Genomic DNA, 13,558 nt, shown 5'->3' with positions numbered 1-13,558 from the left:
GAGCGTGCAATGTGATCTTCTTTCTGTGCTCTCATTGGATGTAAGCTCTAACTATCCTATCAGTGCATTGGTTGGAATCATTTTCTCTTTGCCAAACACCGGTATGGCGGCGATCGGTGTGCACTTAGGATGCACGTGTGCGTGTGTGGCCGTATATAAGGTAAGGGGATTTGGGGAACATTCAGCGATTGGTTATTGCTGGTCCGTGATCTGGATTGGATGGGGGTCAGGTGATCATTCATATGTATACATAGAACATTGAAGGTTGGCAGCCATGCATGCTATGGGCTTATGTATTGTGCAGTGGTGGTGTGCACATATCTGTAACCCATAGCAACGGCAAATAAAACTATACAACCTAATATAAAGCTGTGAGCACTGTACAAGGCTCTCTGTGGCTCCAAATGTCGCTGTAATAGTGATGTACAGTGACACAATAGGGCCCCAGTCCTGGCTATATCAAGGGCCCCTGTGCTTTTATCTTTTACATGCAGCAGGCTTACAAATTCTAAAGCAATGTGTATCCCTACTTAAAACTTTGTATGCGTTGTGTATTTTTCCACATCTCCGCAGTAATCCACCATGAAATAACTTTTGTACTTGTATAGGAGCTTCCTGTAATAAGACCGGTCACTGCTGCCCCCTGTCCTTGTGCAGAGTGACTGGTCTGGTATCCGCCCCCTCCTGTACTCCTCCTGTAATAGGTAGATCCGCAGATCTCTGCACAGGTTATTAGCACAGATTGGATGTTATCCCAACTTGTACAAGGTCTTTCGGAGTCATTTGGTGAGCCTGAATGGATTTATAACCTTTGTCCAATTGAATTATATATATGAGGTAAAAGAGGACATGTGACTCGCTTTCCTTCCTCCACAAATTGGTGCTGATGCCCCGTTGTCACCACTTGAGAAAAGCCTTGACCCAGAATAACTCCAACTAGGAGTGACTTAAAACTCCTCCAACGATGGGAAAGTATAAGCTGCTATGGCTGCTGGTTTTATAATTGGCGACCCTCACATTTGTAAATACAGTAAATGTAAATAAAAAGCCTAAAACAGAAGACTTCCACTATCTTCCTTCTCCATCCTTCAGGAGAATCTCCTAACACCGCTGGCTCTTACATTACATCCGGTAATTCACTGCGTTTGCACCTCATAGACCCAATCTTTTCTGTCCTTTTCCAGGATGGCCGTGCGGATGTGGTGGCCAATGATGCCGGGGACAGAGTCACACCTGCTGTTGTTGGGTTCTTGGAAAATGAAGTGGTAAGGCAGTCAGTTTCATAGCCTGTATTGTTGTACAAGTTTTACATACAACCAGCTAAGGTTAGCTTTTTATTTCCATATTTTATCCTTTCAGATTGTTGGCTTGGCAGCAAAACAGAGCAGAGTGAGAAATGCAGCAAACACTATTGTGAAAGTGAAGCAGATATTGGGGAGAAGGTACGTTGCAAATCGTTCTAACAGTGGTGATGGACACCTATAGAGTTGGGGAGCTATATTTAATATTACTATTAAACAGGATTTATATAGCGCCAACATATTATGCAGCGCTGTACATTAAATAGGGGTTGCAAATGAAAGGCGAATACAGACAGAATGGGAGACGTACCATACACAATCAGATGAAGATTGCAGGGGAAAACAATTGGATACACAGGGATGCAATTTTGGCAGGCCAAATGGGAGACGTACATGTAGAAGGAGAGATAAATGCAGATTAGTTTCAGACAGATGAAGAAGGTGAATTTCATCAGTGATGTTAGGAGAGGAGAATGATGATGGTGATCTTGATGTAATTTCCTGGATTAGTTCCCATTGCACTTATAATTTGGCATTTAAGATTTGGGCAAGTGACCAGGGTCCCCACGTGACCTTGCCTATTTAAATTCAAGTGATTTGGGCCCTGAATATGGATAGACCTATACTGTGCAGTCAAGGAGCTTATGGTTGTTTAAGGTATTTGGGCTTTCTTTTATACTAATTTGTTCCTTTTCAGTTGTAATTCTGTAATAAACATTGAAGTTAGTTTACTAAAAGGGTTTAGGCTGTTCACTTGGGAAAGTTAATTAATACTCTGCAAAGTAAAATTCACTTATCATAGTGAAAGTGTGGTGTACTTTGCAAAGAATACCCAATCACATACAAGGAAATGGAAAAAAACAGTTGCCTGAATGGTTGAACTCAGCAAAGCTCCACCTCGTTCACTAAGTAAATGATCCCTTATTATTTTGCTCATTCAATCAATATTTTAGTAAGTCTATTCCATTGACTCTAAAGCTGCTGGTTTTGCCCAGCTCTGGCTGTTAGCTCCCATTTGGTTATAGATCTATACAGTGCTATTTAGAAAAAAAAGAATTGTTTGTTATGAGCTGCTCTACTATTAATATAATCTAATGTGTCCTATTTCCTTCTTTTTTAGATTTGAAGACCCACAGGCCCAAATGCATATCTCTGAAAGCAAATGTTCAGTAAGTTAACATAATTGTTTTTATGTTTTGATTGCCTTGTTTAAACATTTTTAGGGATGGGGCATTTGCATGGTCCAAACCATCATGCTTATCATTTTATTACTACATGGGTCAGTCTCTGACCTGAAACAAGTACATGCATATCAGATGTCCGCTCACTTCCCTGGTTGCAGGCTTGTTCAGGGTCAGTGCTTATCTTGCTTTTACAAGGTATATTAATATTTGTTTTATTAATATTATACAATATTTATAGAGCACTGACATATTACTCAGCACTTTACAAAGTCTATAGTCATGTCATTATCTGTCCCTCAAAGAGGCTCACAATCTAATGTCCCTACCTTAGCCATTTGCCATTAACACAGTCTAAGGTCAAATTTAGGGGGAAGCCAATAAACCTAACTGCATGTTTTTGGAATGTGGGAGAAAACCGGGGTACCCAGAGGAAACCGATGCAGATGGGGAAAACCTGCAAACTCCATGCAGATAGTGTCCTGGCCGAGACTTGAACCTGGGACCTAGCGCTGCAAAGGCCAGAGTGCTAAAATCTGCGCCACCGTGCTGCAATTTGTATGTAATTAGAACTATAGTATTGTTGAAAAACAAATCTTTATCAGTGGTTACACTTTGCTTTGAATTTGTTATTTAAAGTTATGAAGTGAAAAATCATTTTTAATTTGAATTTCTTCCAGATAGTTGATAAAGCAGGAAAACCAAGATATGAAATAGATACAGGAGATACTGTGAAACTTGTAAGCCCAGAAGATGCTGCTAAACTTGTCTTCAGTAAAATGAAAGGTAATTCTCACATAGTAATTCATGATTCATTTTCTTTACTTTTCTTTTTGTACAGCATCAACATGTTTTGTTTGTTTTTTTTAATTGATTTTTAGAGACCGCCCAGTCAGCTTTGGGATCAGACGTCAATGATGTGGTCATCACAGTTCCTTTTGATTTTGGTTCAAGTCAGAAGAAGGCTCTTGGGTACGTAACCAACAGTAAACTGTGTTTGTGCTGAAAATGAAAAACCTAGCACAAACGTAGAAAATCCAAGCAAAGCATCATATAAAAATGTTTGTAAGTGAAGGTTATTTTTAGTGCATGTCAAAACCAAAACCAGAAGATCCAGAGATATAGATAGCTGAAATAAATAATTTGACTTTTAATCTACCCCTTCCTACTTACAAATTCTCCATAATGGTCTTTTAACATTTTAGGAGGACTTAGAAGGAGGGATGGATGCAGTCTAAGCAGATAATTCTAGATGTGCAGCACGGTGGCTCAGAGGTTAGCACTCTGGCCTTTGCAGCACTGAGTCCCAGGTTCAAATCTTGGCCAGGACACTATCTGCATGGAGTTTGCAGGTTCTCCCATGTTTGCGTGGGTTTGGCTCCAGCTACTCCGGTTTCCTTCCATTTTCGAAATACATGCAGTTAAGTTAATTACTTCCCCCCAAAATTGACCTTAGTCATGTGTCATGTCTCATGGTAGGGACATTAGATTGTGAGCCCCTTTGAGGGACAGCTAGTGACGTGACAGTGGATGTTGTAAAACGCTGTGTAATATGTCAGTGCTATATAAAAATTCTTGATGATAATAATAATTATTGACATTGACAGTGACTGGGAGCTTTGGGCTGATAAGTTTAATTTGGCTGAATACAACCACATTAATTTGATGGATTTCCTTATGCATTCCTTTTGACAGAGAATCAGCAGCAGCTGCTGGATTCAACATTTTGCGCATGGTTCATGAACCCTCCGCTGCTCTCCTAGCATATGGTATTGGCCAGGATTCACCTACTGGTAAAAGGTAAGCCAAACTAAAGTCTAAAGAACTATGTACAGGGGAAATCTTGTGTTTATTCTTTTTAACCCTACAAATCCACCATATCCATTTAAAATATTCCTTCTTCTCTAAGTAGATTACCTACTAGTAGTAATAATACTACCTATTAACCCCTAATCAGCTAAAAGCTTATTTCTAAAGAAACTACTCCTTACTAAAGGGATCTGTTTCTCAAATTGTAAATAGGGACACTTTTTCAGTACATCATAATCTTTTAATTAGAGTGGTCTTTTAAGTTTTTTAGATGGGTATGTAAGTAATTGGATTTACAGTTACTGTTGTGAAATTTCATGTTGTATATCACATTCCAAACTTTTTTCCTATTGATTGCAGCAATGTATTGGTGTACAAGTTAGGAGGTACATCACTATCTGTCACTGTGATTGAAGTCAACAGTGGAATATATCGCGTTCTTGCAACAAAGACTTATGGCGGTGTTGGAGGAGTATGTTTCACAGAAGCCCTAGCCCAATATCTGGCATCTGAATTTCAGAGGTATGGTATATTAAGATCCCTTAGTATTTGCAAAGGGGATGTTAAAAAAAAAAACAATATATTGCACTCATACAGAAACCTAGCTGCACTCAAATTTTAAGTTAAATGCAAAGCGAGTTGAGTTCCTGACTAACACAGTTCAGCATTTTTTTTAATATTATCCTGAAAGCATAGATCAAGAGAAAAAAAGAGTCATTTTTTATAAAACCCAGCATATTTTTAGAATCCTAAAACTGGTGATACTATCCGTGCAATTAATGTAATGGTGCCTGATTTAACAAAGTACCAAAGAATGGAAAAAAAGAAAAATTAGGGTTCTTATTTATTTTTAATTACCAGATGCTTGTGAGGGTACCTTTTTTTTTGGGGGGGGGAGGGGAATGATCTTAATATGATTATCTCCAGATTCAATAGACATTGAGTAAGAAAGGCTGTATTTGGAAGACTTGGCCTTGTGAACAGTGGGGTTTAGTAAAGACTGAAGAAGCAGGCTGTGTTTGCAAAGCATTCGCAGCCTAAAGACGATACTGATTCCTAATCATGTAGTATGCTTAGATTATATAAGTGCATATACAGCCTGCCTTTTTTTTTCTCTTTAATTATTGACTTGACTCATTTTGTAAAACCCGTTTTTTTCTATTTTATTGTAGGTCATACAAACTTGATATTAAAGGAAATGCCCGGGCAATGATGAAACTTATGAACAGTGCTGACACAGCTAAACACTCTTTGTCCACTTTAGGAAGTGCTAATTGTTTTGTTGATTCATTGTATGATGGAATGGACTTTGATTGCAATGTTTCTAGGTAAGCTGATGTTTTCCCATTATGTGTATTTTCACATTACCAGTATTTTAAGAACATTTTTTTCTAAAAGTTTTGGAGAAAAAAAACAAAGTGAGTTATAATAGGGGATCCTTGAATAATAAGCATTTTCTGACTCTCAGATAAGCTCCCACCAACACTAATGATCTGATATGGGTGCATTCTCCACAATGACCACCAGTATAATGGTATTTCCCAGTGACTAGCAGTGTACCAGGACCCTTGACTTACTACCTATGTAAGGGGAATTGTCCACACTGATCATCAATGTAGTGGGTCACTTTTCCACTAAACAACGTAAAGGAGCAGTTTCAATTTTCATTGCCTGCCCATGGAATTTGGCAGCCCTAGGCATTTTAATTGTAATGTTCTTTTTTTATTAGTAATTTTTTTTAATTCTTATCTTGACAACTTACTTCTCACTATAATGCCTTGTGTGTTGTTGCAGTATTTATCAGCAGGGAAAGTTTTATTTTAGTGTTTGCTGTTTAAAAAGTATGAGAAAGGCTATATATTAGAAAATTTGCCAATTTTGGACCTATCCACTTCCTAGACTTCTCACAGTTACTCATGCTCTCCCCCTCTCCTGTAAGGTCATATCTGCTTCTGACTCCCAGCAAGGCACTGACCTGATTTATTAAAGCTCTTTAAGGCTGGGAAAATACGCTTTTATCAATGAAGCTGGGAGATCCAGCAAACCTGGAATGGATTACCTAAAATTCATTTGCTATTTGTTAGCAAATGTTTTCAGTCCTGCACCAGATCCATTCCAGGTTTGTGTCACCCAGCTTCACTGAACAAAGTGTATCCTTTCCAGCCTTGGAAAGCTTTTATAAATCGGGCCCAATGTGTAAACTGATCTGACAGCTCTGAAGTATAGTGTGGGGAGTGTGCATGGAGCAGCTGCCCATAACTGCTATCACTGCAGCAGTCAGCTTTTTTACACACGGTGCTTAATTTGTTAGGTGACTGAGGATATTCCCATAATATTAACAACCCTGTAGGCAGTGAGAGCATTCTTCTAGGCTGGTCATCTCAGTGTTTTTATATCTGTTTCATGAGCAACTAAACAACTGCTTTTATTCACAATTTTCTAAACTGTGACACGTTTTTTTATAAGTCATTTATTTTTATTTCCTTTACTTTCAGGGCTCGTTTTGAGCTCATGTGCTCTTCTCTGTTCACTCAGTGCATGGACCCTATCAAAAAGCTTTTGGAAGAGGTTGGATTTCAAACTACTGATGTGAATCAGGTGTGAATCTTGTATTTTATTGCAGTGTATACTTTTATTACATTAAAACCTTTCATTACAAATTTTGTATTTAATGTTGGGAAACTTTTGATGTAATTTGTAAGAATGAGAGTGAATCTTAACCCCCTGAGGGCTCGTTCTCACCACAGCAATGTAATATGTTTTACTATACGCAAGCACATTGTCATTTGTTTTGCATGGCTGCAAAGGGCATGACACTGAACGGCTGTGTGTCCATGTTTGTTGTACAACAGTATGCCGAATGGCTTAGTCAAAGGCAACTGTGCACACTAAAGTTTATGGTGTATGTTAATGAAACCTATTAGTGCGAACAAAACCTTAGAATGGTAGTGATGGTTGCAGAGCTCTAATTGAGTTCCCTTACATCTCCTGGCCTATTTGTCATATATCGAACTATAGTCCAGTCTCCCCATTGAGAGACTGTACTATAGCAAGTAATAAGTTGCATTACAGAGGGGCCTGGGTCTTGGAGATTTTGGGACATTCTGTATATATAAAACATGCAAAGGACCTCTAGGTTCCTGCAGTTTGGGACTGAAGCTACTCAGACAGGTTGAAATCCCCAAAATATTTCAAAAACATTTTACCTAATATTTATTAATTGTTTGCATATGGTCTATATGTGGCTATTGTTGTTCTGTAAAATGAATCCAAGATTCCTAAAGCCTTAATTATTTTGTTCTACATGACTTTTTTGTAAACCTGTAAAAAAACAGTTTTATGTAATTGCCCCATCCCTCTTATAATCCCTTCAGTTACATATTAGGATGGTGGCAAAGTAAATCTGTAGGTGGGACCAGTAGTTAAGGAGCTTGATACTATCCAAAAGTTAACATTAGGCTCTACATAGTTTTGTGCATTTTTACCTAATAACTATTGACCCTATCCATTATTTTTTAGGTAGTGCTATGTGGAGGATCTGCTCGCATCCCAAAATTGCAGCAGTTAATAAAGGACTTATTTCCAGAAGTGGAAATGTTAAACAGCATACCTCCTGATGAGGTCATTCCTATTGGGGCTGCCATACAAGCTGGAATTTTGCTTGGGAAAGACAACCTGTCCACTGATCTGGACTCCATTACCATTGAGTGCTGTGCTAGCGACATACTAGTGAAGGTTGGTTTTACTGCTCGGTTATTATCTGAAATCATTTTACTCTTTTAGCAAGATTCTTCATGCCTGCAGTTCATACATACTGGGACATGCTGGGTCTTAAGTATTGCAGAGTAAGGAAAAGTGCTGAGTCAGGCTTCTTAAAAATAATCTATACATACATACATCATGTGCTAGCTCTTCAGGTCTGTGTGGACAGCATGCTTGAGATCTAGACCACTACTATTAAACCTGACATACCTTTGCACAATGCAAAAAAAAACTCTAAATTAGATCAGGTTCCATGTGATAAGGTCAAGTAATACCCTGAGCAAAACGGGTAATTTGCAAATTATATAAACAATAATGCAGACTTAGTTCCTTGGACTACACAAACCAAACAAACAAAAAAACTTTGGTAACAATTTGTAGATTTTTCTAGTTAGGTATTTCTTTTGGCTGCCGACACAATTCAACATAATCTGAAAATTTGTTCCTGTAACTGGCCCAGGAGAAACAACACAGAGGCATAAATCAAAATATTTACATAGAAACAATGCAGAGTATGGGAAGTGAGCATCATTTTTGAAAGCAAATTAAATATTAATGTAGAACTAATATACTGGATGTCTTTTATCTATTTATTCCATCTAATATTCTTTATTTGTCTTAGATGAGTTTCAAATTCATATTTAATTCATACTTGAGGTACTGGCAGACATAACATATTTTGCTCTGTCTGGTTGGATGTGGATGCATCAGAAAATAGTGACATGTTGTTGGGAACCCAGGCTCTCTCTGAAATGGCTAACCTTGAGATATTTATGTGCAGGATTTTATGTCTGACCACTGTTAATATGCCAGCTATAGGGATTTCTTTTCTCTCTGTCATCTTCACACATTTACGTCTGGCTGATCCAATTGTGCAAGTTTATGGACAGATCCTATTGTGTCTGGGTTGTGTCTGCATGTTTAACTAATTTAGAGGTCTCTGGGAGACTTTAGGTACAGTTTTGTATATCCAGCCCAAAAACCAAGTACTTGGACTACATCAAACTTCTGAAAATGAAAGGTGATTTTCTTTCAGTCAGATCTGAAGAAAGTGCACAGCCAGTGAAGCCAGAACATCTGATCTGTATATTTGTTTATTGTTAAGGATTTGGACAAAATGATTTGGCACAATGGACAGAAAATAAGTGTTTAGCAGAGATTAGCAGTTAGTTATATTTAGAAACAACAGGGTCGTGTCGTGTCAATGCCTACCCCAGTTTGAGAATGTTGGTATTCAAGGTAGACATGCTGACTTTTTGTCCACCCCATTAAAGCTATAAAAGTGGCTCTATATATCTTTTAATTGTTCCCATTTTCTGTGCTTGTTTTTTAACTTGCACTAATTCCCTGGCTAGCAATGCTTATGCACAGGCTAACAAAAAGTCAGTAACCTTGACCAACTAAACTGCTCTAAATATCATTATCTTCATTTGTTTAGGGTCATGGTCCCGGAAAGTAATAAAGCCAGCAACTGATATTCTATTAAAGAATTCAGGAATGGGAGCCTCCATGTTCTTCTTGGTTACCAATAAATATTAATATTTTTTTATGAAAACTAAATAATGCCAGGCACAGCATAAAGTTCCATTTAATAACATTTTCTGGTCACACCTTTCTGCTTTTAGGAGTGAAGTGTGATACTGGGTACTTTATGATGAGTGTGGAATTTGCTTTTCCTACCAAAACTCAATGCTGGATACCTGAGCAGTTAATCATAACACACCAGAGCTGTCACTTGTGGACAGAAGAGAGTCCATGTTTTTGTTAAATATTAAGGAACTAGAGCAGGTTTCTTTTGAAAGAACCTGTAACTTTGAACCAAAAGGGATAGCCAATAGGTATTTTCTTTGAGGATAAAAGGGCAATTAGACCTTTCCTATTTAATGTTAAATATCTAGATTTTACCATTTTTAGTTTTTTATTTTATCTTGACAGGAAGCTGATGAGTCCGGGTCTGAGAAGTATACTGTACTGCTGCCTTCAGGAACCCCACTTCCTGCTCGTAGGCAGCATACTTTACAAGCATCTGGATCCATCACCTCTGTATGTTTGGAGTTGTACGAGTCTGTTCCTAAATCAAATATTTCTGAAAGCAGCAAATTTGCACAAGTAAGTAACTATATATCGTGTTAAATAGACATTAAAATATACATTTGATACTTTAGTTGTTAGTGTATACAAAGTTATCTCATAAGGGAATATTACTTCCAAATTGCTGATAGTTGATAAAGCACAAAAACCATCTAAAAAATCTATCTAAAAAGTTCTAGATGATTTTTTTTAAGGTAAAATGGAAGATTAATGTTGATGTTATCATATGACAATTTTATTAAATCCCCGATGAACCAAATGTTTTGTGTTGATTTTCAGACAGAATTCAAATATTTTGAAGTAGTTGACATTGTATTACTTCTTAAGTTTAACATGAAAGAAAATACTTTGTTACACATTTGTTTAACCCTTCATCGTGCTAGATTTAATTGTCATATTGTTGTCTTTACTTTGTGTTTTTAAGTATATTCAACCCTGGAGGATGTGGAGAGACCAATAAAAATGTTTTACTCTTTACAGATTGTACTTAAAGATTTGCAAAAGAAAGAAAAAGGAGTTCATGATATAGTCACTGTACTGACGATGAAGAGGTAATGTTTAATTTCTATGTTTTGTTGCAGTTTAGAAAAGAGGGCAAAGCTTTGTATTAACCTGAGAAAATGTTAAAGCCTTGTATGTAGCTTAGGTCTATGATCCAAGGGGTTACACGTGGACACAGGGACTGGCAGACACCAAGAGTTAGCAGTCTCTCATAGCCTTTTACACCAAGTCCAGTTCATCTTACATTAAACTTGTGATATAAATATACAGATTTCAGATTGTATAAGATCTTGCTGACTCAATCTTCCGTGAACAAGGCTTGGGCAACAACTGTGGGAGCTAGCCTGTTGAATGTTATTTTTTTGGTACTTCATAACTCTGGGAAATACCATTTAGGATTAGAGGCACATGAGGACCTAAAATACTTTTATTCTTTTGTCAAGATCAAAGATATGTTTAATAACAGAACTAGCATCAAATACAGGCTAAATTATATAATAGCCAATATTAAATGTAAATGGTATGATTCAACAACAGTTTGTTAATTAAGTAGTTTTGTTTGTGCCAGTGTTGGTGTAGGAATGTGATGTGATAATGCATGTGTGTGCCCCCAAGTTTCTATGTAGCAAACCCTATATCTGTTTCTTTGAGCAACTGACCCCCTCTGTCTCACACATGTAATTAGGAATTGTTAATGCTGACCACATACACAAGACAAGAGTTGTAATCTAAATCTCTTTGTTATTAGATGACCACCATATGTGGGCAAATGTGGGTGGGGGCAGTGCTCCACGTATATATAGCAAAATGTAACTGTAACACATAACACTTATAACAGCTTCATTTTTCATACAAAATCCCTATAGAAGTATTACCTACTTTTTTTATTAACACAATAAAATGCAATATTGTGTGTGTAAAATCTTAAAATAACCACATGGCTGAGCTTATTATACAAATTACTTTTTATTTCCCATCACTTTATATGTTTCTTTTTTTCCCCCAGGGATGGATCCTTACATGTAACTTGCACTGACAAAGACACTGGAAAATCTGAGATGATTACAGTAGAAGAATCATCCTAATGATTATAATTATCTATCATTCCACATAGAAAACCAGATGTTTTGGAAGATGTGATGAGCATCAGTAGTGCACAAGTCAAGAAAGCTTGCATAGAACGGTGCATCCTTGTTGCTTGGTTTCCTTAAAAATGCTGCAACGATATCTGAAATCATGTGGTCAAAACAGTGATTTTTTTTTTTTTGTGAAAATGTTATAAAGGTTTCTGGACTCTTTTCACTATCTGGGAATATTTCAGTATTCATGTTGTTGGTGTTTAAAGTGCTCTGGGGGACATAGCTTCAGGTAGAAGTATAACATAGCTATAATTTTACATGGTATTATTCTCATAATTGTGAATATTTCCATGGGAGCTGTCCTCACAGATGCACTAAGATAAATTATTGTCAATGATTTTTAGATTTGTCCATTTTACAAACACTAGTTCTATAATTTATGGCTCTGTTTATAAAGCAGGGATTCTGACATTCCCTGGTGGAATGTGTCCATGTGTTTCAATGGCAGTAATTGATTTTCCAGGGAATGTCAGACTCCCTGCTTTATAAATAGAGCCCTAAGTCTTACATTTTTGTTTTTGGAGACCTTTGTGTTTGTTAGTATTCTACAAACAGACTAATTATCATTTATGTTGCTGTTGCATTTCTTTTTTTGTAAAAAAAAAAAAAACAACTTTTGTTTGACTCACAGAAAGGTATTATGTAGTTTATATAAATTGTATTCAGTAAAAGCCAGCATATATATCAAAATATAAAGAATTTGGCATTTTCTGTTGTTTTCTTGATGTGTACTTTTTAATCTATATAGTATTTGTGTTTTTCACTGTTTGTAGCGCATGTACAGTACAGTGTACAATGTCACTTTATTTTTTCATTCTCCCCATGCCATCACACTTTAGTAAAATAAGGTAAAACCTTTGGGGAGGGGGAGTTGAGCAATATATTTACCTTCCGCCCCTGCACAATGCTTGCTTTCTTTGCCTTGCTAGAAAGAAGGTGACAGAAGAACAGGAATTATACCTTGCAAAATGGTAAATTAATTATATTTATTACTTTTTGCTTCCACATTTATTTTCAATAAAGCATCTTGTACACATTTTACCCCAGCGTTCAGTTCCCCGTATACAAACTGCTACTATAAAAATCGTATGCAACCACATTCTCTGCTTGGTTTATCTTCAGATATTTGAATAGATTCCTGTCTGCCGCCTGCCGCAACTAGCAAATGACTAGCAACTAGCAAATGACTTTGAAGAAATCCATGCCAGGTTAGCAGGATCACTCAGCTTCATTGATGAAAGTGTATCCTCTCCAGTCTTGGGGAGCTTTATTAAATCAGCCCCAATATGAAACAGCACTTAAACTTTGGTAATCATTTAAAGACATTCATAGGCCTAATTATTTCCTTCTTTGGGTTATATAGAAGCTTGCAGAAGGATAGGACACTGATAAACTAAAACCTGCAGACCAACCTGGATTTTCCCCTTTTATTACTAGCTTCTTTCCTCCCAACACCAGCGTGCTTTAGATTTTGCTAGTGTCTTAGTGGGATGGGGATCTTCTGTCAGCTCTTCTGTGTCAAAGTGTCATGCCTGGAACAAGCTGGTGTGGAAATAGCAATGTAGTGACACCAGGCACTTGGTTCCGTGTACAGCACTTTTCAGGCCATATTCTGAAAACAAGTCCTGGATTGCATTCTAGGTCCAGAGCTGTTGGCATTGGCTGTCTCTAAAGACTTACTATGGGCCAGTTGGGCTCTGCACTGGGAGCTTTGTCATTTCTTGGGTTGCCCCATGTAAATGATTAAAGGTGTGGTACTAAGCTCTGATGTAAT

The 13,558-nt window shown here is 37.2% G+C and overlaps 1 protein-coding gene across 1 annotated transcript; it reads left to right on the top strand.

Moving 5' to 3' along the window:
- The first annotated feature begins 22 nt into the window (after nt 1–22).
- Nucleotides 23–12,495, top strand: HSPA14 (heat shock protein family A (Hsp70) member 14). Its single transcript, XM_072401754.1, has 14 exons — nt 23–160; nt 1,185–1,265; nt 1,360–1,442; nt 2,422–2,470; nt 3,163–3,268; nt 3,364–3,454; nt 4,178–4,282; nt 4,652–4,813; nt 5,464–5,619; nt 6,787–6,889; nt 7,811–8,026; nt 9,989–10,162; nt 10,625–10,695; nt 11,652–12,495. Exons 1-14 carry the CDS (start codon nt 104–106, stop codon nt 11,728–11,730), a joined length of 1,533 nt encoding a protein of 510 aa, XP_072257855.1. The 5' UTR covers nt 23–103; the 3' UTR covers nt 11,731–12,495.
- The last annotated feature ends 1,063 nt before the right edge of the window (nt 12,496–13,558 follow it).

Source organism: Pyxicephalus adspersus, chromosome 2 (genome assembly GCF_032062135.1).
Source record: "Pyxicephalus adspersus chromosome 2, UCB_Pads_2.0, whole genome shotgun sequence".
NCBI lineage: Eukaryota > Metazoa > Chordata > Amphibia > Anura > Pyxicephalidae > Pyxicephalus > Pyxicephalus adspersus.
Note: the sequence above shows the minus strand (reverse complement) of the source record. Positions and strands in the feature narration are given on the sequence as shown.

Excerpts from the sequence above, each read along its gene's own strand:
- HSPA14 (XM_072401754.1), top strand. The coding sequence starts at position 104 with ATGGCGGCGATCGGTGTGCACTTAGGATGCACGTGTGCGTGTGTGGCC. Across the intron at positions 161-1,184 it reads CGTGTGTGGCCGTATATAAG|GATGGCCGTGCGGATGTGGT; the intron begins GTAAGGGGATTT and ends GTCCTTTTCCAG. Across the intron at positions 6,890-7,810 it reads AAACTACTGATGTGAATCAG|GTAGTGCTATGTGGAGGATC; the intron begins GTGTGAATCTTG and ends ATTATTTTTTAG.